Here is a 21,233-nt window from a genome sequence, read left to right on the forward strand (position 1 = left end):
TGCGGGGCAGGAGGGCCCCGGTCCCCCCGGGGCGATTTTCGGGGCGAGCAACGGCCTGGAGGGGACCGGGGCGCCCTTGGTGCTCTTCCCACCCCCCGCTCACACTGCAGACACTGTGCTGAGGCTCCGGGGATGGGTATCCTTCCCCCCGAAGCTTGCACTTTTCAGCAGCCTTGATGGAAGTTTGTGAACGTGGAGGTAAGGGCTGATGCTGTCCCCGGATAGCCACGCTGGGCTTCCAAGTGTTTTTTTTTTTTTTTTTTTTTTTTTTCCCAAGTGCTTTTTTCAAGCACAGGGTGTAATGAGTGCCCTTGAGAATTTTCTGTAATGTTTTATTTTTGTGGTGTTAATACAGAAAAGGTACAGTGCAAAAAGAGAAGAGCGCAAATTTAGGTTTTATGTAACAAGATAGAGGCTTCAAAGTTCTCTGTCATCCAAAAAAATAAAAGGAAAAAAAAAAAGGAGTTGTTATATATAGAAAGGTAAAAAGAAGATATGTATGAGGTCCTGGTAAGCAGGCTGGCCCCATAGCACCCCATCTGCAAGCCTGTGAGAGGCTGTTTCTGCATCTGGGTGTCTGCCAGGCTCTGAGAAGACAGTGCAGAATGGAGGAACTTCTGAAATGAGGAAATTCTGCTTCTCCATCTGAAACCAGGTGTAGTTCATCTCTCAAATAACCATCCCTCACTGTGGACTGATAAACTTTTTCAGAGAGAGTTCTGATCATTTCCCTATAGCTAGGGTAATGAGTATGGCTGATAATGTGGTTATAATAATCACCTTCTCTTATGAAAGAGACAAGTAGTGAATAAGGGGCTTCATCCTTCTGGCTTTCCTTTCCCCAAACCACCATCTTCCACAGCACAAGTAGGTTTCCCTTTTGTCTCCACAACTTGACCCAAAATGCTGCCTGCTAACAATGAAAGCTATTTTATAATGTTAAGATGTTTTTCAAATGTAGTTCAAGTCTCTTTCTACCTGGAGATCAGCTGTTGCATAGACAGGAAAGCACCATTCCCTGCTGGTGTTTCCTTGCTGCCTGTCAATACTTTGGTTCAGTGATGTCTGTGATTGTGATTCCATAGATTTGGGCCTCCCAATATGAAAGTTGTTTCACAAAGCCCCGGTTTGGTCTCATATTTGTTTTGCATTTCTGAATGTATTCCCAAGCTTCCTGTAAACAAAAAGGAAGAAAGGAGGTGTTAGGAATTTGAACTGAAAGCAAAGCTCATGTATTTATGCCAAGATGCTACACTTGTGAGCTACACAGCTTTTTATTTACTTTCTTGGTATTCTGTGTTGGATAGTAGAAACCTGTAGATAAGGACGTGGCTACCAAAGTAGGAACAGTCTGGACCTGCATGAGAACTTCGAAGCCTTTCATCTTTATAAGCTCAGCTCAAGCTTCTCTCTTTCTGCCACATATTTTGCATTATTTTACACTGCGTGATGCAGTCCTCGATTTCCACCACAGGCTACACCAAAATGCTATTTCTTCAGTGCTTTGTTTATCATTCATGGAAGTATCAGCTATCTACAGCTAAGCAACAAAGGTTATCGTGTTTCTGGATTAGTGTGACCTGACGTGGCAAAGCAGCTGGAAAGTTGTCTGGTTATCCCACTGTGTTAAAGCCATCTTCATTATTTATTAGCTTCATGTAATTAGCCATAACTCTGCTGTAAGTGGCAGGCCCACTGACAGCACCCCACTTTGCTCCAGCTATATTTTGGGTTTACCAGGTAGTGCTCATCTGACTCACAAAACAGCTCCCCCAGCAATCAGAGGATTGCTTAAGTGTAATGAGACCAAAGGTTAAAAGATTGTGCTCCATTAGTTTGTTTTTCTAATCTCAGTGATTCTGCGTGCTCTGAGGCTGATTATCCAATATTTACTGTTCTAAACCCAAGGCACAGATGAACTATAGTTCCCCCAAACTCAGTAGACCTACTAACACGCCAAATACTAATCAAATAACAGGCTTCACGTCCCGAACATGCCCTTCTTTTGCAAAATCCATGTCTTTGGGAGTCCTGGAGTCATACTAAAAGTTTTCAAAGATCTTTGCCTACATTGGGTGAAGAGTCACGCAGGAGTCTGTTGCACTGCTCCAGTCTGCAACAAACACATTTGTCTGCCAGGGTAATCCCCCAGGAAAGCTTTGCCCGGTCAACAGTGTAGCTGCAGGAATCTGCTATGGTCTTGCCCCCTACCCCTCTTTTTTTTTTTTTTTTTTTTTCTTTTTCTTTCCCCTCCTCGACAAGATGCTGAGACCAACCTGCTGAGAGAAATTGCAATGATCAGCCTTTGACTTTTTGCACTGCAGCAGCAAGCAGGGGCAAACAGCAAGGAAATGGTTATCAGTCTGCAGGAGCAATCACACCCAGCATTAGTATGGGAGGCCTGATAATATCTAGTGCCCTGCTGGCACATTCAACCAGAAATTACCCTTTGGCACGTAGGCAATTGTAGGCAATTTCCTCTTATGTTGCAAATGCTTGCACATAATCAATTAAATGATTAGGTATATGCCCAGCTTCATTGAAAGCCTTCAAGTTCCCACAGGAGAAAGCTGCTTTTCAAACAAAGACAGCATTTTTAAGGAGCCATCTTTCAATTCCCATTGATCAGATAATGCCAGCCTGGTTGGTGCGAAGCAAACACGGTGAAATGTTGCCTGTAACAGCACAACGCTGGTATGTTGTCGGCAAAGTCAAAAAGGACCCCAAGTCTGGTAAAAGCAGCCAGTCTAGTACACAGCTGGGTAATTATCAACCTTCCTTAGTTTTCTTGTGTAATTCAAGAGCTATGGAATGGAATGTACTGGCTCTTTAAACCAGATTCCTCCTGGTCTAGTATTATCTCATTCCAGAGTTCCCTATGGTAATATCAATGAGAGGTGATTGCTTCCACGGGAAAAAATAGATTTTTTTTTTCTAAGGAAAATGATTGGGTCAGAGTTCTGTAAGTACTAGAGTCTGAACCTCCCTGTAGCCCCATGGTAGTAAGAGATGGGATCAACTCAAGTAGCTTCCTAGTAGTCTCGTTCTCAGATCCAGGAAAGCAGAACCCCTAAAAACTGTAACCATTGTGTTATTTTTGCAGCCCTGTAGCTAAGACAGGAAACACAGGATATTATAGATGCCACATTAAGAAGTCATAGATCCCAAATTTGGTTTTTAATGGTATAAATAAGACAGTCTGATAGAATAAAATCTATTACATTATCAAGTAGACAGTTTGTATGAAAGCACAGATAATTTATTCCTTATCAGGAAGATTTCAGGAACAGAAATAAATTATAGACCTAGTCAGCATCTGTGGGAAGTATGAAAGTGATGTACCTTCAGGGTAAATTGTGAGGAATGCATAAGATAGGCCATGATTACTGTGCTGCTCCGGCTTATCCCCAGGTTAGAGTACACCAGCACTGCTCCATAATTTATCTGAGCGTCTGAATAAAGAAATGCCACATTAGTGATACAGGGAAGGGAAGGAAAAAAAAAAAAAAAAAAAAAAAAAAGCTTCCAATTGTAAAGTAAAGATGCGGTGAAAGCTGACAGATTACTAGCCTGAGAGACAGGAGCGCTCATGAACCCTGACAGGAACAGATGGGCACTGCCAGGTCATGGTTTTGTAAACGTTTGTCTTTTGTTAGAAACTTATTGAGCTAAAAATTGGCTGAGAAGATGAGAATCAAATGACAATGACCAGTCAATGCTTCAAGACAGATCAGTTTCACCTTTTTGTAACTGTGATGAAAGTGGCTTAGGATGACTCATAAGTTGTAGTCAACATCAAATCAGCCACCCACTTTCTTCTCAGATGAGAATAAAGATACCAGCATTTCTGACCAATGCATCAGCAATGTCTTATCAGTGTTCTATGCTCAAGGTGAAGGAATCAGCTCTAGAGCTGGAAGGGACTTAGACTTCATGTACCTTATCCCTCTGTGGGGATCACCAGCAGAAAACATGTATCTGCCAGGTAGGGTGGTGTTTTTATTATGTTCTGGATATTGGCTAATGATTATTGCTAAGATTAACAAATTCATTTTTACAAATCACCACTTTGCTTTAAGAGGATGTCATCACTCATAGAAAATACAGGTTCTATAGTATTTTACAATTAATCTTTTGAATTTTTTCCCTTCCTCTCCAGAGCAGACAGCATGACATGTTTTGGAATGCTAACAATTGCACTCTAGAACTTGTAGGCCAAGGCCACTTCTTTACTGCTGTTGAGAGGTAGTTTTTTTATCAAATACTAAAGTAGAATTTTCTGAGTTATTCGAGCTGTGTTCTAAGTTCTGCGGGTAGAAATGGCCTCGCACATACACATACCTGACATGAGCTCACCTCCTCTCTTCTGAGGATATGTGGAGAACTTCAGTCTAGTGTTCATTCATAATTGCTTCAGTTTAATCTATTATAGGCTACCATGTTGTTTAAATAATCTACTATAGACTACTGTTTTCAGGGTTACAGCTACTAAACTCTCACAGTCTATTTAGGGAGCTTCCACATACTGATGTGAGAAGTAGACTTTCCTCTGAAGCATTGTAGGGTATGGAACTGAGTCCTGTTTGAGTTTCCATACATGCTAGTCATTAAATTGGATTTACGACTAGAAAAACACATCTTCAGATATTATTTTCTTGCTTGTATCATGTTGTCATTTCTTACTGTACACTTTGGTTATAATGTTTTTGGCTACAGGGTAGTCTTTTAGTTCTAAATCTGTTCAACAGGAGGGCCATTGTGTGCAGCAAGTGCTATTTCATAAGCTGATGAAAGATCCATCCATTGGGGTGCAGACTTGCCTGGGAGTATACTGATATTGAGAGATTACAACCCTTCTGTCTGAGCAAGATGTGGTCACTCCCATCTGATATCTGAGAGTAAACAAAATCTCAGGTATTTCAGATCAGGAACAACTCACCTATGAAATGACAAATAGTGGAAAAGGAAGAGAAAAGATCTGCATTGGGAGAATCTGGAACAGATATATGGAGGAGCTTGTCTTCTGCAAACCTAGAAAAAGAGAACACAGCATTAAATGGACCAGTGAAACAACTTTGCAAAAATGTGCACATTCACTTGAGGAGAATATACCTGCTGCTTAACTTACAGTGCTGAAGGCTGCTTAGAAATGTTGACTTGCGCTTTGATCTTCAAATCCTTGAGAATTTTTGGATCACATGCCTGTTCGAAATTGCCCATATATAACTTTGCAGGCAGTATCTCTACTGGGTATGGCTTCAAGTTGTCTAGTTCCTGTGGAGGGAAACCAGGGGCTCCGTTTAGAAAGCATATATTTTCTTATTAGCTTTTTAAGTTCTTAAACTGAAGTAATGTGAGGAAATGAACACAAGCTTAGTCAGCAGCCCATGACACATTCTAGTATAGTGAGTCATTTAGTCATCTAAACATTCTGAAATACTGGAATCTTTACTAGATTTGTAGAGAGCAATTAACTACTGCCATTGTGGCATTACTTAAAATTATTGTTAAATGGGAGGCAGAATACATATATTTTTATAATGCATGGAGGACAGCAGTGTAACAGAGTCATTATCTGGTTACAGTCTGCAGGCCTCAGTGAAATCATCTGTGCCTGATAGAGCTGCAGGTGTGAGGTGGTGGCACAAAGCAAGTTCACAGCTACTTTTGATTGGTGCTGCATGAAAGCCAATAAAAGCAGGTAAGTGCCAAGAGAAGCAAACAACATGCAGAAGTTGACTGTGCCTCTGTAATCATAACTGAAACTCAGCTAATGCTACAGCAGAATAAAATAGCTTAAGCTGAGCGGCAAGGAAGTATTCTGTATCAAACTGAATCTGATGGAGAAGTTTAGCAGTTTATAACCCATCAAAAAAAAAAAGGATTTTCTTCTGCATTTTAAAATCCCACAGGATAGCACCACGTCATGGGCTTTTTTTCATTTGAACCAGATGTGAAGTTTTATGAATAATGAATATGAAAGACACACTGCAATCATATGTCCTCTGCCCTTTAAAAGTGCCCCTTTTTGTATATTGCCATGGATGTAAAATGAGGGTAATTGCTTTTAATAAACTCAATACATCATTTTTATAAGCAAAACCAAATTATTAGGATGCCAAACTTTCAGTGGATGGCTGTTTTCTTTCTGGGCCTGTTGAAACAGGCACCAACACGTGTGCTTTGTGATCCTTGCAGATTAAAAGTTTTATAGACACAGAATCTGTCTAAAAACATTTACTTCTCTAATATCTCAGATAACCACATATAAAAGAGATTAGAGAAACCTGTTTTTTTTTTTTTAATCACTCTGTAATGTTTGTTTAGTTATTGGTACTCTCTAATAGGCCAGTTTCAATGTCATCACAGGAAGCTTCCCAGTTTGTTTTCATGAGCTTTTCTTCCATGCAATAAAAGAGGAAAAGACACAAAATGTAGCTGTAAAAGACCTAGTGGTGTGGCTCAGGGCAAGCACAGTAACTCCAAGTACATTCAAATCCTGTATTTGAAATTACTCTGGTTCATGTTCACATCATTTAACTTGAATTCATTAACCATCGTCAGTTGAATATGAATGCTAATGTTTTCTACTTGGAAATTAAAGTCTAATCTCACCTGAGGCATCCAGAATAACTTCTGAGTCCTTAGAAAATGATAGGAGGCTGTAAAACGCCTGTATCCTCCCCTCAGGATGAGCACAGGGTGGCGGGTGAACTGTTCTAAGTCTTTGCCGTATTGAACAGCAGTTCCTTCCTCAGCATCTAATGAGATAAAAAAAGCTATTTGCCAGCACTGGTTTAGTCTCTCCATCAGCATCTGGGGTTAAATCTGGGCCACTGACACTGATAGCAAACTTCTTTTGATTTCACTGGGTTTAGGATTTCATCTAATGGTCTGTAGAAAGCCTCGTTAAATGCTACTTATTCTTTAATCACTGCTGCAGAATAAGGCATGCTGGCGTTCACAGCTTTTCTTGATCTTATTCTCCTCGTGATTTCTTTTGTAGGTCCAAATATTTTTTTTTTCTCCCCATGATCCTTTGGGAAATGCTTATAGTAGCTTCCTTTAATAAGGCAGTATTACTAGTTTCAATCTAATCATCTTACTTTTTATGGAGGCTCTTTTCTTTGCCACTTTTGTCTGCCTTAAACAAAAGGGAGAGAAGGAGGTGGCTTAAACGCTTTTTTTCCCAACTATTTTAAACATTATCTTCAGTGATGCAAATTATGTGAGAGGTGGTTGCTCCCCCTCATTCTCCCACAAGATCCATCCAGGGTGCCTCTAGCTATGATTGCTTTAGGATTAGCACAATGGAAACCTGCTTCTGATTCTTCATGCCTTGCTTTGATAATGTCTCATTACGCAGCATTTGTGAACACACATTAATTGCACACCTTATAGTCTCAGACTTTTCCCTTAGAAATCAGGGTGTAGCCTAGATGTAAATCTTTGCCAAAACTATAATAGTTCTTATAATGCTAATAGGAGCCAGGTTCAGAACAACCAAACAAGTAGTTCTTCATATAACAGAACCCCTTGCCAAAGAATGTTTGGAAGGCAAATATTTACATGGTTCAAGGAAGACTGCACAAGTTCATGGAAAAATTTCCAATTCTTCAGCCTTCTCAGTGATTTTAAACATGATAATATGACAGGTTTTAATAACCCTTAGAAGGAAGTACTCACTCAATGAACATAGGGAATTTGACTCAGCATTTTCAATCTCTGAAGACGCACTGGCCCCTAAAAGGGAATAGGTAGACAGGGCAAATCTCAGTGAAATGTGTGTGGGGAAGAGAAAAAAAAAATCTTTTCTTTACATGCATTGAAGAACTTTGTGGGGAACAGTGCAAGGACAGGGAACTGGGCCTGCCAGGAAGCCTCAAAATAAAACCTGTGTTTATGAAGCCTAAGAACATATGTAATATAGTCAGTAAGAAAAGAGAGGTGTATCACAGTATTCACAAATAAAACTGAGCATAATTTGGATCTCTTCGAAACAAGCTCATAAAACTAAATGAGGAAGGTGAAGACCATCTATCTTGCAATGAGGTCTTGACTGACATGAGTCACAAGCAAGCCAGCTGACGTACCTTTTTCACTCTCCTCTTTCTCATTGTCACAGATATCCAAAGAGCTGGTCTCGCAATCATACACAACACAGTATCTGACACACTCCAACTCCTCCAAATCCGGTACCAGATACTCCCCTGTAGGACTCTAGCAAAATCACATAAGAACTCTATCAGGAGAACAAATTCACATTTTTCTTGAGGCATCAACCCTACAAACATCCTGCAAGTTACCACTCTGTTGCTACAGGATGCGTTTGGAGACTACATTTGTACTTTATTCTGAAAGACCGAGTTACATAAACTGCTCGGGATTGCTTCATCAGCTTCAATGGTAAAGATGTCAGCACTGTTCTTTGTAAGACAGTGCTACAATATGTGTAGTCTTGTGCAATATTTTTCCTGATACTCGCCTTCTATGTCCCAATCCTTGGGGTTGCTGAGGCCACCTTTTCTTTTTCTCTTGTGTTAAAACACATCCCCCCAGTGGTAGAAATGAAACATGTTTGATAGGGGCAGAGGAGAGACTAGAACAATTCCCTTTCTTTTTCAGCCAGTTTTAGTTTACTGCTAAAGTCCAGGGATGGCTTAAACAAATGGTAACCTCACCTCACCTGTTCAATCTTGCGTGCAGTAATGATATGGCTCTCATCGAACTCACGCTGAGTGCGGGCATCTGAAAAAATAACCGAGGCAGAAGAGATGGCTTATTTGGTACTTTTAAAGTAGACTCCTCTTCTGAGTTCAGTCAATGGGAATTCAGGCACCAATGCCAAGGAGAGATAGGCAGAGTTTATTTCTTAGAAACTGGGACTTTGCAAAATGGAGCTAATGAAGCACAATCCTGAGGTGATCCCAGACTGGCCTAACACCAGATGACACTACCACCTTCAGGCCCAACACAATGGGGCCCACTCAAAACACTTAATATCACAGTACCTGGCACCCTTTTTGGTTTTATTTTTTTGGAGTCGTGTCTGCCGGCTTGGGGCCCTGGGAGGCCGCCCATACCCCCCATTCCTTGGCGTGTCCACCTGCATAGGAAGCCGCTGGGGCTGCCGCTCCGCTGCCTCACCCAGCAAGCAGAGGTAGTTGGGCTCGGCGAGCCTGCAGAGCCGGGCGTACTGGTTGAGGATGTTGTAGAGCTCCGTGGGCTCGCAGAGCCGCAGCCCCGCCATGGCCGGGCGCCCCGCGCGCCGCCGAGGCCTCGTCCCGAGGCCGCTGCCCGGAACAGGCCGCGGCCCGCGCCTGTCGCCATGGCAGCGCGCGCCATCCGGTTGCTAGGTTACCGCAAGTCTCGCGAGAATTGCCGGGTAGGCGGGCGGGCTCGCTCAAATCTCGCGAGAGGCGTGCGGCGCGGAGTAGCGCATGCGCTCTGCTGCGGAGGTCGTTGGAGTCACCGGAGGGGCCGCGCCATGTTCTCCCGCCTCGCTCGTCCCGCCGCCGGCCTGGCCCGTGGCCTCGCCACCACCGCCCAGGTACGCGCCGCGCCCGGACACCCCTTCCTCGGGGCTGCCGAGCGCGCGCCCTCCCCAGCACGGCAGCCCTGGCCCGGCCCGAGCCGCGAGGGAGCGGCCTGGATGTGCCCCGCTCCTCCGGCGCTTCCTGGAAACCGAGCAGGGCGCTGGAGGGTCACGGGTTGAACGGCGATCCTGGCCTGAAGCCCTTCGCGTGTGAGCCCCGGGCCTAGAGGGCAGGAAAAGGGGTCATGTGGTCACTTTATCTTCCAAAGTAAAGTTTGCTAGTGGCAGCCCCTGGAATAACAGTCATAGTCGCAAAGACAGGCTTTACCAGCGAGGATCTTGTGGTTACTTTGGGATTGTGTTAATTACTAATGAGATTTCGAGCTCTTGGTCTCAGCCGTGTCATAAGTACAGTGACAGCGTTATTAAGCCTGCAAGCTGTTCTGGTGGGGTCTGGTAACTCTGCTCTCCCTGGGAGAGTATTTTTGCTAAATTACAGTTGTTCAGTTATTTTGCTATTGCAACTAAGGTAAACTTGATCAAGCTTCTGGGTAAATTATTTTATTTCCTGTCATAGTGTGATAGTGAAGCTGTTCATGCAGTGATTGGGACAAATAAGGCTTTATCGGGTAAGACAGAGTGATTAAAAATGCCCTTATCAGGGGAAACTGTATTACCACGTCACATCTCCGCATCACGTCCACAGTAGCTTTTGGTTCCTCATTGCTTCGACAGAACCGTTGCATTTAAGGCTGTTCAAGTCTTTTAGTGTGACTTGCCTCTCCTTTGGCAGGACTTCTTTTCTCCAAGCAGAAGAATACAAGTTTTCAAGAGAGAAAACTTTCTTCCAGAGAGCATGTTAAAATAAAGTTGGCTCACCAGTGGAACACAAGAGTTGACTTTATGTGCTTCTTGGCACAATGTTCTTAACTCTCAATTTTGAGGCAGCTGCAAGTGCTATTTGAAATGTATTTCAGGCTCATTATTTTCTTCATATACATGCAATGTTTATTTGTCCATAAATTATCCAAAAGGATTAGTTGTCTGAATGAGACGACATATGTCTTGATACTGCAGCTGAAACTGAAGAAAGTGCTAAGTATGTGTTGTGCAAAATCGCTTCTAGGCCTGAAGGATGACAGGTATTAGCCTCAAGCAGCAATTCACAGCTGAAGGAAGTTAATCCTTTGGAGTACTTTGCTTTTTCTTCCTTTTTTGAGGCTCAGATTTTTTTTTTTTTTTTAAAGATCTTTCTAATGTGTTTTACCGATAGATCCTGAAGATCTTTGGGAGGCAGTTATGGGGATAGCTTTATACAGCTTAAGTGGCAAGCCAGTTTGCGTACTGCTTGATAAAGAAATTGAGAAATAGGACTAAAAGCAAAGAAAGCATGTTGAAATCCCCAAGGCCAGTTGAGTGGTAATGACCAAAACACATCTCCTATATGTTTGTCTTTATTTTTCCTCAGAACAATGCTAAGGTAGCAGTGCTTGGAGCCTCCGGAGGGATTGGGCAGCCCCTTTCCCTGCTCCTGAAGAACAGCCCGCTGGTGAGCAGGCTCAGCCTCTACGATATCGCTCACACTCCGGGTGTTGCAGCTGACCTCAGTCACATCGAGACAAGAGCCCAAGTTAAAGGTACTGCGAGCTGCTGTACGCAACGTGTGTGCAGAGAACTCTATTAATAAGTTCTGACGAAGTTAAAGAAAGCTTAATCTTCTAATCTTCATTCAATTCGAAGATTTCTTAAAGGAGACTTTTTGCAGTGCTTGACTATGTAGTAACAAAGCAGGCTCTAAAAGTATGCGTAACGGGAGGTATGACGTTTTTTCGAAAAAAAAAAAAAAAAAAAAAAAAAAAAGGTTCTCACAACTCTCGTCGTATTTGAAACATGTAACGGCAAAGCATGTTAGGATCCATCTTTAACCTTGTTGTTTTGCTTTTGAGCATAAGTCTGAACTGAAGGCAAAAGAAAAAAAGAATTGGGTGCTTTTAACTGTAATTTTTTTTTTCAACTGTCAGGTTTATTTAACTGGCAAAATCATAATGCCTAGGTGTTTTGCATTCCAGGTTTCTTGGGGCCTGAGCAGTTGCCAGAATGTTTGAAGGGCTGTAATGTTGTAGTAATTCCTGCAGGAGTGCCTAGGAAACCAGGTATGTTCTCCTTGTTAAAAGTTCCAGGGCTTCCATGAAGTGTTTCCCTGCAGCCCTGCTGTTTAAATAGCGCTGTGTCTGGTGCCTTAGTGGCAGAGACATTCCTGATGCTGATTTGAATGTAAATGATCTGCTACTGACCTAGAATTTGTGGTATTGGGCACTGGGGTTAACTTCTGTCTTAATGTAGATCTGTTGTAAAATAAAGATCAGCTCTGATTTCTGGAGTTTCTGTGTAAGGGTGAGATGCAAAGACATTTCAGAGAGACTGTAAGTAATCCTGAACTTCCCTACTGTTTCTTACACAAAACAGCTGTGTTCAGAGACTGGTCCTTTGTTTCATTTGTTCAGCAGAATAAAAAATAAGCCGTTTGTTTTCCATCATTTGTGGTACCGTTTCTGAGGCTTTTTGAATGCTCTTAAACTTTCCTAGCATCTCTGATATGTTTCATTCCTACCCTGTCCTATTGGGAATGCAGAGGAAGTATAGATTTTATTCCCATCACTTTTTAATTTTTTTATTTTTTATGAATAAAGTAGTTTCTGCACCAGAAATGAGCAGTAGCCCTTATGCAACACTTAATGTGTTGCACAGGGCAATTAGTGTTTTGACTGCAGTGATAGGTGGGAATTTCATCCTCAGAGCAGCTGTGCTGCTATGCACATTACTGATAATTAAAAGGGTCAGTAATGTGATGCCTCAAGCTGCTGGGATGAAATAGGTTCTGACAGTTACACCTGAGGTGGTCGCTCCTGCAAAGGGCTGATCTATAATAAAGGGAGTCATTTCTTATTAACTGGGAGAGCTGCCCCATTACTGCCACTGGAGAGTTTTCTGGATATAGTAAATCAGAAGCCAAAGTTGTTGCATCTCCACCCAGAGTAGAGCATTGCTTTTTGGTTGAGTCGCTTGCCAAATAATGTGTGAACTGTGGGTAGCTTCATAAAATATTGAACTGAATATGTTTTAGGTATGACCCGTGATGACCTGTTCAACACCAATGCAAGCATTGTGGCTAATTTGACATCTGCCTGTGCAAAGCACTGTCCAGAAGCCATGATCTGTATTATTTCTAACCCGGTAAGGATGTTCCAGAGATCTGGAATATGTAGAGAAAACCCAGGCTCTGAGTACTAGAGTAACACAGTTCCTGTTGTGACATTCACTAGTGTTTTCTTGACTGTAATCTTCAAGATCTGTAGCGTATTCACAGCAGGGTGTGTCGGGGGAAAAACCCTTAAAGCTTGGTTCTAATTACCAGTTTACCAGTTTGCCTTTGTCCATATTGAAGTTAAATTTGCCCTGGGTATAAAAATGCTTACTTTCATCAACATCTAGATTACTGTGGTTATAATATGTACTGGCATATTAGCTGAAATAGAGCTCATTAGGGGAGGTGCCTTTATAATGTGAATGAACAAGTTATTCTCTTGATGGTTATTTCAAATGGAGAAGTTAATCCAGCCTGGCTCTAAATTGCTCTTTAATTTAGAGACTGAAATAACTGGTTACAGAAGACTTCAAGCTTGAAGTTTACTTTGGGTTGTTTACTAGCTTGTGCAGTTTATGCATTGGCTTAATTATTATGTTCTTAATAAGTATTTGCCTACTTTTGCTTATAGGTAAATTCAACCATCCCCATAACTTCAGAAATCTTCAAGAAGCATGGTGTATATAATCCCAACAAAATTTTTGGTGTTACAACACTGGACATTGTCAGAGCAAACACTTTTGTGGCTGAGCTAAAGGTAGGTCATAGTAACAGATTCTGGAGGAGGGATGCTGTATGCTTCTGTCATCAAATCTATCAAAATGCTTTTTAAATCACTGGACAGACCTGACGTAGCTCAGATTTCTCCAGAGCTGGAGGTGAAGGCAACACTTCCCACTTTCTATTCTTTGGATGAACTTGGGGATAGGGTTTCTGTCTTGCAAAATTCACTTCAGGACACTTTGACCTTCCATTTTCATAGCTGTCCTTTGAGTGAGCTATGTGTCTGCCTTAATTCTGTTGGCGTTTTTAACTCTGTTGGTGCAAGCAGAGAAGGTTGCACTGTAGTGCATCTCTGCAAGGAAGGTGCCCGCTGTTATAAAATGTTTTGTACAGTACTAGGAGGTGTAATAAAATGACTGGTGGAGTTTATAGTTTTGCTGTTATTTTTGTGAACTTATGTTAATACCATTTTATAACTTGTCATCAGGATAACATGGAGTTTAACAGCATAGAGTTAGCTTTGTCCCTGGAGTGTAACTGTGTGTGATACTTCTATTCTGTATATTACCATTGACTTATAGATCTGTCCACATACCTAGGGCAAAGAATGAAATGTGATGGCTTTTTTAACCATATGCTTCAGAAAGTGAAGTTTCATGTTTTCTTTAGGGTTTAGATCCAGCTCGTGTAAGTGTCCCAGTTATTGGTGGCCATGCAGGGAAGACTATCATCCCTCTCATCTCTCAGGTAGGTCATAGTGCCTCTTGTGTGTTCTTGCACTATGTGCTGTTCCTCATCAGGATGTAAGAGTTGATGTGAAGCGCCTTGGTCGTGGCACGTAACCTCCTAGGGTGCAGCACACACAATCATCCCTGCTTTTGTGTGGATGCTTTTTCTCTGAGATGAGGTGCAAGACTTTGAATGCTTATGAGCTAAATCTGAACTCCTCTGGGTGGTTTAAATAGCTCCCCTATTTCCCCTAAGGAGTTCCGGGATAAGCACTGATGAATAGTGTGGGTGCCAAGGTATGTTTGTGTTGCATCGTGTGTGTGTTTTTAATAGCTGTTGAGTGACATGAACGCCTTGCTTCAGTGGGAAAATGAAACTGTCTTTGCCTTGGAGGCTTGGAAACACTGCCTCAGTGCCCAGAATTGAAATGAGGCAAAGCTCAGGTTCTGTGTGGAGGCCTCCTTCAGTAATGCCTGGCAGTCAGATAAAAATTGCCCTAAACCTAAACTAGAAGCTCTTGGAAAAATAAAATGCAGTTCCAGAGTAGGCTGTAACTTCAGGAGGAGATGGCTAGAATATGTACAACACAAAGGGATGCTACAGAGCAATTCCCTGGGAAAAGGGCAAAGCTTTGCTTTAAGCAGGAATCAAATATCCTTCACAGAGGGCATGCTTCTAGGGAATAAGAGGAAAGGCCCTGGGGCAGCTGAATCCAGTGGGGACAGTGACACTGCTCTTAACATACTTGCAGAGCTGTATGTGAAGGTTCATGAACTTTGTAAATAGTGCTTGCAGAGTGCATGCTTCATAAAGCTCTTGACTTCCATAATGCCACAGTGACCTGATTATATAGTAGGTGGCCTTTTGAAATTCCTAGGGCCCGTTATATGCTTGGAGGACAATTGACAAGCCCTGGCTTTGTAGTCAGGCTGTGGAGTGTTCTTGAGCAATCTAGGAATGATTAACTGTTACAATTCATACGGTAACCAGAAGCTTTAGTGAGCTTCCTTAGCTGGTCAGTCTGTCACCCAACCTGTAAGCTGGGATAACTAGCTTTCCTAGTTAAAACTTCTTGTAACAATATCAGCTGTAGAGAAAGCACTGGATGGGTGGCCTTATACTGAATCTATAGAGGTTCTGGTATTCAATAGTAACATTTTCTTCTATTTTTAGTGCACACCAAAAGTGGACTTTCCTCAGGATCAGCTGCAAAAGCTGACAGGGAGAATTCAGGAAGCTGGCACTGAAGTTGTCCAAGCTAAAGCAGGAGCAGGTTGGTTTTTGGCTACAGCTTTTAAATAATTCCGTGTTGAATTGAATGAAGGCAGTACCAACTGTAGTTTATTCTTGACTGAAATTATGATGTAGAATTATGAATTGGGCTTACAGCTTACAAATTTAGCTGTTTTATTATGTCAGTATCTGTCTCAAAATGGCAGTAGAAGCAGCTTAGTTTGTAGGTAAGACCAAGCATTAATTGATCCTGCAGAATGTTTTACTTTGGTACAGAAGATGATTTTTAAAGCTGTGTCTCTCTGAATCTGGCCAGCTAACCAGCGTGTAGGTGATCAAAACCTGCTGCATAGTGATAAGATTGAGGCTTATGGTCTTCTATGGCCAGTGTTCGGACTGTGCCCAGATTGCAATTAATTACAAATAATGAAAGCACAACAGTAATTTTCTTTGCAAATATGAGGCAGACCTGGAGAATGAAAAGGGGAGGATTTTACATATGGTGAATACTGCCTGTATTCTTGTCTATAAGTGTGTATACATAGGCTGGAGGGGAGGGGTGGCTGAAGAGGGAGAAAGAAAAATTGCTGGTAGGAAACAGTGCTTTGCAGCGATTTATCAAAGTGGCTGTGAGTTTGAAGTAAATGGCGCTGCAGCTCCATAAATATAGCTGTATGGAAACACTTTGATACTAAAGAAACATATTGAAACGTGATCTGTGTTTTAAAAGTGATTTGACTTTACAGGATCTGCAACATTGTCTATGGCCTATGCTGGTGCTCGATTTGTATTTTCTCTGGTGGATGCAATGAATGGAAAGGAGGGGGTTATTGAATGTTCCTTTGTTCGATCAGAAGAGACAGAGAGCCCATACTTCTCTACACCTTTGCTACTTGGGGTATGTATTTAAAATAATGGGGCTTATAAACAGCAGTTACTGATTTAGTCTTGTTTTTCTAACTCTGCCTTTTGTTTAGTGATTCAACTTTGTCTCATACTAAGATTCACTCACACTGACAGATGAGCATACATTTAAGAGTTCTTGAATATTTTGATATTTTAGTTATGCACCAACCTGCTGCTTCACTGGAGTGCTGCTGCTTTTGTCCACCCTTAGACTGCAGCTCACTGAGTAACTTGTGTTAAGAGGTCGCACTGACCGCAAATTGGTGCCCATTTATGAAGAGCTTTCAGATAATTAACCCGAAATTGCAATGTGATCACCTCAACTTGTTCTGCTGCAAGCAAATCCCACACAAATTGAGACATGTGGAAATTACAGTATGGGTTAAGAGATTAGCTGTGCTGACCCTAAAGGAGTTTTCCTTTGCCACTCTCCCTTGTGGATGAGGCGAAAAACAGACTCTGCAGCCCTGGCAAGTCAGCAGGGCTGGAAAGTGCAGTGTGTGTTGTCCAAGTGCTAACTGATGAAGGAATGGAAGTGGAAGGGTGTTAAGAGGGAAGGACTCGGGTGCAGACTTAAGATCTGGAACAGCATCCAGGAGAGCAGCTCTGAAGAAGTTCCAATTTGCAAGCCAGTGGCAAATGAAGGGCTCTCACACTAGGAGAGAATTCCCATGCAGGTCTGTGTCATGCAGGGCACAAAGGAGCAGTTGGCATCCATCTTCCCTCAAAAGCACCAGGTGGCTAGTGCAGGATATGCAGCTTTCATACTGCAGGGTGGGCAGTGAATGAGAAGCTTATGAAGGCTATAAAAACTGCTGCAGAGAGCAAGGTGCTCCAGAGCCTTGCAAGGCAGCACAGGTCCTAGGCTGGGTCTCTATTGTAGGTGGATAATAAGTAAATCAGAGCTGTTAAGTTCCCTGGTTAATTAAGTGAATGGTTAATTCTTAAATAATTCTTCCCTCAGAAAAATGGAATTGAGAAGAACCTAGGTGTGGGCAAGATCTCCCCCTTTGAAGAGAAGATGATTGCTGAGGCTATGTCTGAGCTGAAGGCTTCTATTAAGAAGGGAGAGGAATTTGCAAAGAACTTCAAGTGAAGCATTGATGATGGAGAGGAATTGCAACTTCCTTAATTTATTAAGGCATCATGTCACTTTACGACTTCTGATTCAAAGCTTGTGCTTTGGTTGAAGTCTGTCTGTATTAGCTAAATGATTGTTGCCAGATGCTACTCGTCAATAAAACAGCCTCATTTTTTTCAGTGTATCAACTGAAATTGTTCTCATGTGCTTATCTCTGAAGGTGGAAGCTGCCTGTGTCTGAAAGGTTATCGGTTTCGATTGTAATGAGATACCAGCCTCGTAAAAGGGTGGCCCAGTTATTAGATCTTGTAAATAAGAACTATCCTGTGTCATTCCTTTGCAGAAGGGAATGTAATTGAAGGGAGTTAATTGTACAGACTGACGGGGATGGGGTTCAAGACAAAGAAAGCCTGAAGTTATATTTGTTTAAATATGTTGAAAATCATGCATTTCTTCCCCAAATTGTGAAGGTCTTTAAAGATGAACACTGCCCTCTGAACTTAGATAATAGAGCAAGAGGGGTTCCTCCAGCTTAAATTCACTCAAATCAATCCTGTGCTGATTTTAGACCTTTCTTATTTCCACTGGTACAAAAGTTGCAAAATAATCTGCCTTTTAAGTAAAGGTTGGCGTTTCATGCTTCTTTAAGCAGCTTCTATCTTCAAAAAGGCTAACTAATGAATGAGAGTAAGCAACAGTAACAATGCACTGCAGTATTAGTTTATAGTTTTGAAATTGATGGTATCTGTATGGCCTGGCCTGTGTGGGTGCTCAGTTTTTCCCCTGTTCCTCCCTGCATGGGGCTTTGCTGCCTTTTGTGATAGTTTGGGCTGCTTGTTAGCACAGCAGCTGAGAAAACAGATGTGGTCAAACACAATCAAGGCAGGTTGAAGAGCCCTATGAGGAAAAACTTCCCATCAGGTGATCCAGGAAGGGTGTGTGTTTATTTTTTAGAAGGTGGCATTGCCTGTTTATTAAGTTGTTTTGCCTTAATCTCTTTTGTAAATTTACTTGAAAGTATTAGGAAAAGGGCACAGCAGTTGAAATGTCAGTTCTGCTCTAAGGAAATAATAAAATGATAAAGTGACTTCTTTCTAGACAGGGACAAAAGCTTTGATTTAGCATCTAGATAGACTTTGGTTACATTCATCCTCATGCAAATATAAAAATAAATGTCTGCAAGAAAATGGTGATGACAAGCTCAGTTGCTGACTTCTTTCAAGGTAAGCTTTAATGAAGGAAGCTATTAATTCACTCTGCCTCCGTGCTCTGTGGGCTGCTTACCCTATTGCTTTGAATTGCTCTAATCCACGTAGGTTGAATTCTAAGTTGAATTCTAATACAGACTGTATTTTGATGAGATGAGGGAAATGCCAGAGCCCAGAATCTCTGGGTTGAGGAAAGGGTTAGGCTGAGCATGAGAACCTGCTGTTCTCATAAGCTTCTCTTAAGGAAGAGACCCAGAGATAATAGATACCAGTTGGGGTCTTGCTCTTTTTTGTCAGTATTCCAATTTCTGTGAGTTTTTGAGTGAGTTTACAGTTCAAATACAGCTCGTTGATCTAGTTTATTGTTCTGGACTCTTGATCCTACAATTGTCATGCTATTGAATAGATACTGGGAATAAAATGGTTGACTCTTTCCCTGCTTTCAGAGTGTGTAGGGGAGAGACTGCAGCAAGCGGTTCTTTTCACTTGTGTGTCTGCAGAAATTTGATGTATCAAAGCTTTGTTTCATCATAGAAATAGTAAAGAAATGGAACTGCCAGCATATTACTCAGCAGGCTTGGGATAAAGTAGTTGTTGGATGGTGTTAGTAATCATGGAAAAGCGGATGGAAGATCTTGGGGCGGGTGAGAAGGGTGTATGGCAAATGAAGGACTTTCAGAGATGAAACATCCATCCAAGCCTAATAAAAACAATATGGACATAGTGTTGAAAGCAAAGATAAATGGAAAGCGCGGGGCAGACTCTGATAAAGCAGGTTGCTGCGTGGCAGGCGTCCTTGCAGGCCTGACAGCAGTTCTGTCTCCAGCCATAGGCAACGTGGCTTGTTTAAAACCAGGGTGGTTCCTCCACGAGCTGGAGCTAGTGGTCTGCAGGGGGGGGAGCTACCAACAGCCTGGGCTGCTGGAAAAGCCCCATAGCTGCGAGGGAAGGTAGGAAATAGAACAAACTCGTGCTAGGCTTTAACGGGAGCAGATTTCCGAGGGGGTGTTTTGCTTTTGAGGCTCTGGTGTCAGCAGCCAGGCTGCATGCAGCGGGAGGGGAGGAAGCGGAGGGACAAGCGGAGAGCTGCTCCGCTGATGGCAGAAGGCACTCGGAGGCGGTGCGAGTACGAGGGGCTGAGGTGGCCGGGAGGAGGATTATCCCCCAGGACCTGCTGACTGGCAGGTTCTTCAGGGTCTCCTTCAAATCTCTTTCATGTTCAGATAACTTTCTCTGTGTCCAAATCCCATGCCTCCCGCTTGGAACAGACTTGCAGACGCTCCTTCTGGCTGGAAGTCAGCTCTCTTTAGTGGAAATGGACACCCTTTTAGGGCTTTCCGCAGTAGAGAGCGCAGCCAGGAGGAGGATGTTGGCTGAAGGTGAGAAATTAACTTGTGTAGATGTCCTCTGCTTGGCCAAATGCGCTGTCCAGCCAGCCTGACATCGCTGCAGCAGATACCTGGTTGCTGTGAGGACTGACAGCCGTTTGCATAGGTAAGTGTGGGGCCATCCCACCCCTTCCGAGCTCCAGGCTCTTCCTCCGTGCGCTCCCGCCATCGCTGGACAGCGTGGAGTTCACGTCCCTCACCACCCTGGTCTTTATCCCATCAAATAAGTCTTGTGCAGGGAGTTTGCATTTGGATGTTTGCTGTTCTCCCAAGAAACAGATTCCTAGAGAAAGAAAGGGATCTCCAGCAGCTCTCCTCGGTGATAGCAGAAACAGGAATTAATTGAGTGCACCTCATTAAGCCGACACTTTGACCTGGAAGTTATTTCCTGCTGTTCTATCCGAGACGCGCGACCTTCATCCCGTGTCCTGCTCCGTACTGCGGCAGAGCCTCCTTGCTGAGTCACGGCGCTGCCGGCAGCCGTTGCCTCCGCTGCCTGCAGAGCCGAGGAGCGGGGCTGCCGCGGCCACGGGGCTCCCTGCTTCCCCCTGCTCCATCAGGATCTGGGATAACGGGGATGTGGGAGCACAAATATCCCCTGGCATCCTCTGCTTCAGGCGCTCCAGCCCTGTGGGGTAAGGGAGCAATCCAAGCTCCCTGCGCCCCTTCCTGCTGTGCAGACTTTTGTCTAGATGCTCTTTAACCATCTGACACTTCCCACTGCAACATCTTTTATGTAAATGAAGGTGCCTCCTTTTCCGGCAGCTCTGCTCTGTGCTGCAGCGCAGATGTTGGGATTCAGAGGCGATGCATATTAAGAGTAATAAATAAGGATAGTCCAGATGGCCCCATGTCAGGTCACTTGAGCCCACCTGCCACTTCTGCGCAGCTGAGGCAACATGAGGGAGCGCAGGAGAGGAGAAAAGCAAATAGCGAAGCGTGGGGCTGGGCCTTGGGGAGGCTGCGGGTTGCGCGATCGCGGGAGCAGCCTGGCAGCAGTGTGTCCCAGCACCATGCTTGGTTCTGGGAATGCTGCTTTCCCTTCCTGGAGCAGAGTTTAAGTGCCCTGTGCTTTGAGGGGGAGTTGGTGTCTGCCCCTTGGCAAAGCCACATGTAATTGTGTCCCCAGGGGAGTCCGGGATGGTGGCACGTGCGGCAGGAGGGATTGGAAGGTGACGCTGTGGCAACATGGAGCCTCATGCGGGCTCCGAGGCTGCAAGGGGGCTTCGTCCTGCAGCAGAGCCCTGGCCGGGGCTGTGTCCCCAGGGAGCCCTGCTGTGTCTGG

The 21,233-nt window shown here is 43.3% G+C and overlaps 2 protein-coding genes across 2 annotated transcripts; one reads left to right on the top strand and one right to left on the bottom strand.

Annotated features, from left to right (window-relative positions):
* Positions 1-973: 973 nt before the first annotated feature.
* Positions 974-9,293, bottom strand: STYXL1 (serine/threonine/tyrosine interacting like 1). The gene is made up of 9 exons (XM_088530070.1): positions 9,148-9,293; positions 8,687-8,748; positions 8,094-8,220; positions 7,687-7,743; positions 6,616-6,761; positions 5,129-5,274; positions 4,940-5,031; positions 3,343-3,452; positions 974-1,174 (listed from the first exon to the last, which is right to left on the bottom strand). The coding sequence occupies exons 1-9, from the start codon at positions 9,248-9,250 to the stop codon at positions 1,043-1,045; spliced, it is 975 nt and encodes a 324-aa protein (XP_088386196.1). The 5' UTR covers positions 9,251-9,293; the 3' UTR covers positions 974-1,042.
* Positions 9,294-9,431: 138 nt separating this feature from the next.
* On the top strand, positions 9,432-17,536 carry MDH2 (malate dehydrogenase 2). The gene is made up of 9 exons (XM_088530071.1): positions 9,432-9,550; positions 11,004-11,172; positions 11,605-11,688; positions 12,660-12,769; positions 13,312-13,437; positions 14,073-14,150; positions 15,306-15,405; positions 16,112-16,263; positions 17,236-17,536. Exons 1-9 carry the CDS (start codon positions 9,488-9,490, stop codon positions 17,365-17,367), a joined length of 1,014 nt encoding a protein of 337 aa, XP_088386197.1. The 5' UTR covers positions 9,432-9,487; the 3' UTR covers positions 17,368-17,536.
* The last annotated feature ends 3,697 nt before the right edge of the window (positions 17,537-21,233 follow it).

Source organism: Tinamus guttatus, unplaced genomic scaffold (genome assembly GCF_059628265.1).
Source record: "Tinamus guttatus ecotype Peru unplaced genomic scaffold, ASM5962826v1 Tinamus_guttatus_pri_ptg000356l, whole genome shotgun sequence".
NCBI lineage: Eukaryota > Metazoa > Chordata > Aves > Tinamiformes > Tinamidae > Tinamus > Tinamus guttatus.

What these genes read in the sequence shown, in the direction of transcription:
- STYXL1 (XM_088530070.1), bottom strand. Translation starts at nt 9,250, where the DNA reads ATGGCGGGGCTGCGGCTCTGCGAGCCCACGGAGCTCTACAACATCCTC. An exon ending in CAACTACCTCTGCTTGCTGG is followed by an intron (nt 8,749 to 9,147) that starts GTGAGGCAGCGG and finishes TTATTTTTTCAG; the next exon opens with ATGCCCGCACTCAGCGTGAG. An exon ending in CACTATTTGTCATTTCATAG is followed by an intron (nt 3,453 to 4,939) that starts GTGAGTTGTTCC and finishes TTCTTTATTCAG; the next exon opens with ACGCTCAGATAAATTATGGA.
- MDH2 (XM_088530071.1), top strand. Translation starts at nt 9,488, where the DNA reads ATGTTCTCCCGCCTCGCTCGTCCCGCCGCCGGCCTGGCCCGTGGCCTC. An exon ending in GCCTCGCCACCACCGCCCAG is followed by an intron (nt 9,551 to 11,003) that starts GTACGCGCCGCG and finishes ATTTTTCCTCAG; the next exon opens with AACAATGCTAAGGTAGCAGT. An exon ending in CTTTTGTGGCTGAGCTAAAG is followed by an intron (nt 13,438 to 14,072) that starts GTAGGTCATAGT and finishes TGTTTTCTTTAG; the next exon opens with GGTTTAGATCCAGCTCGTGT.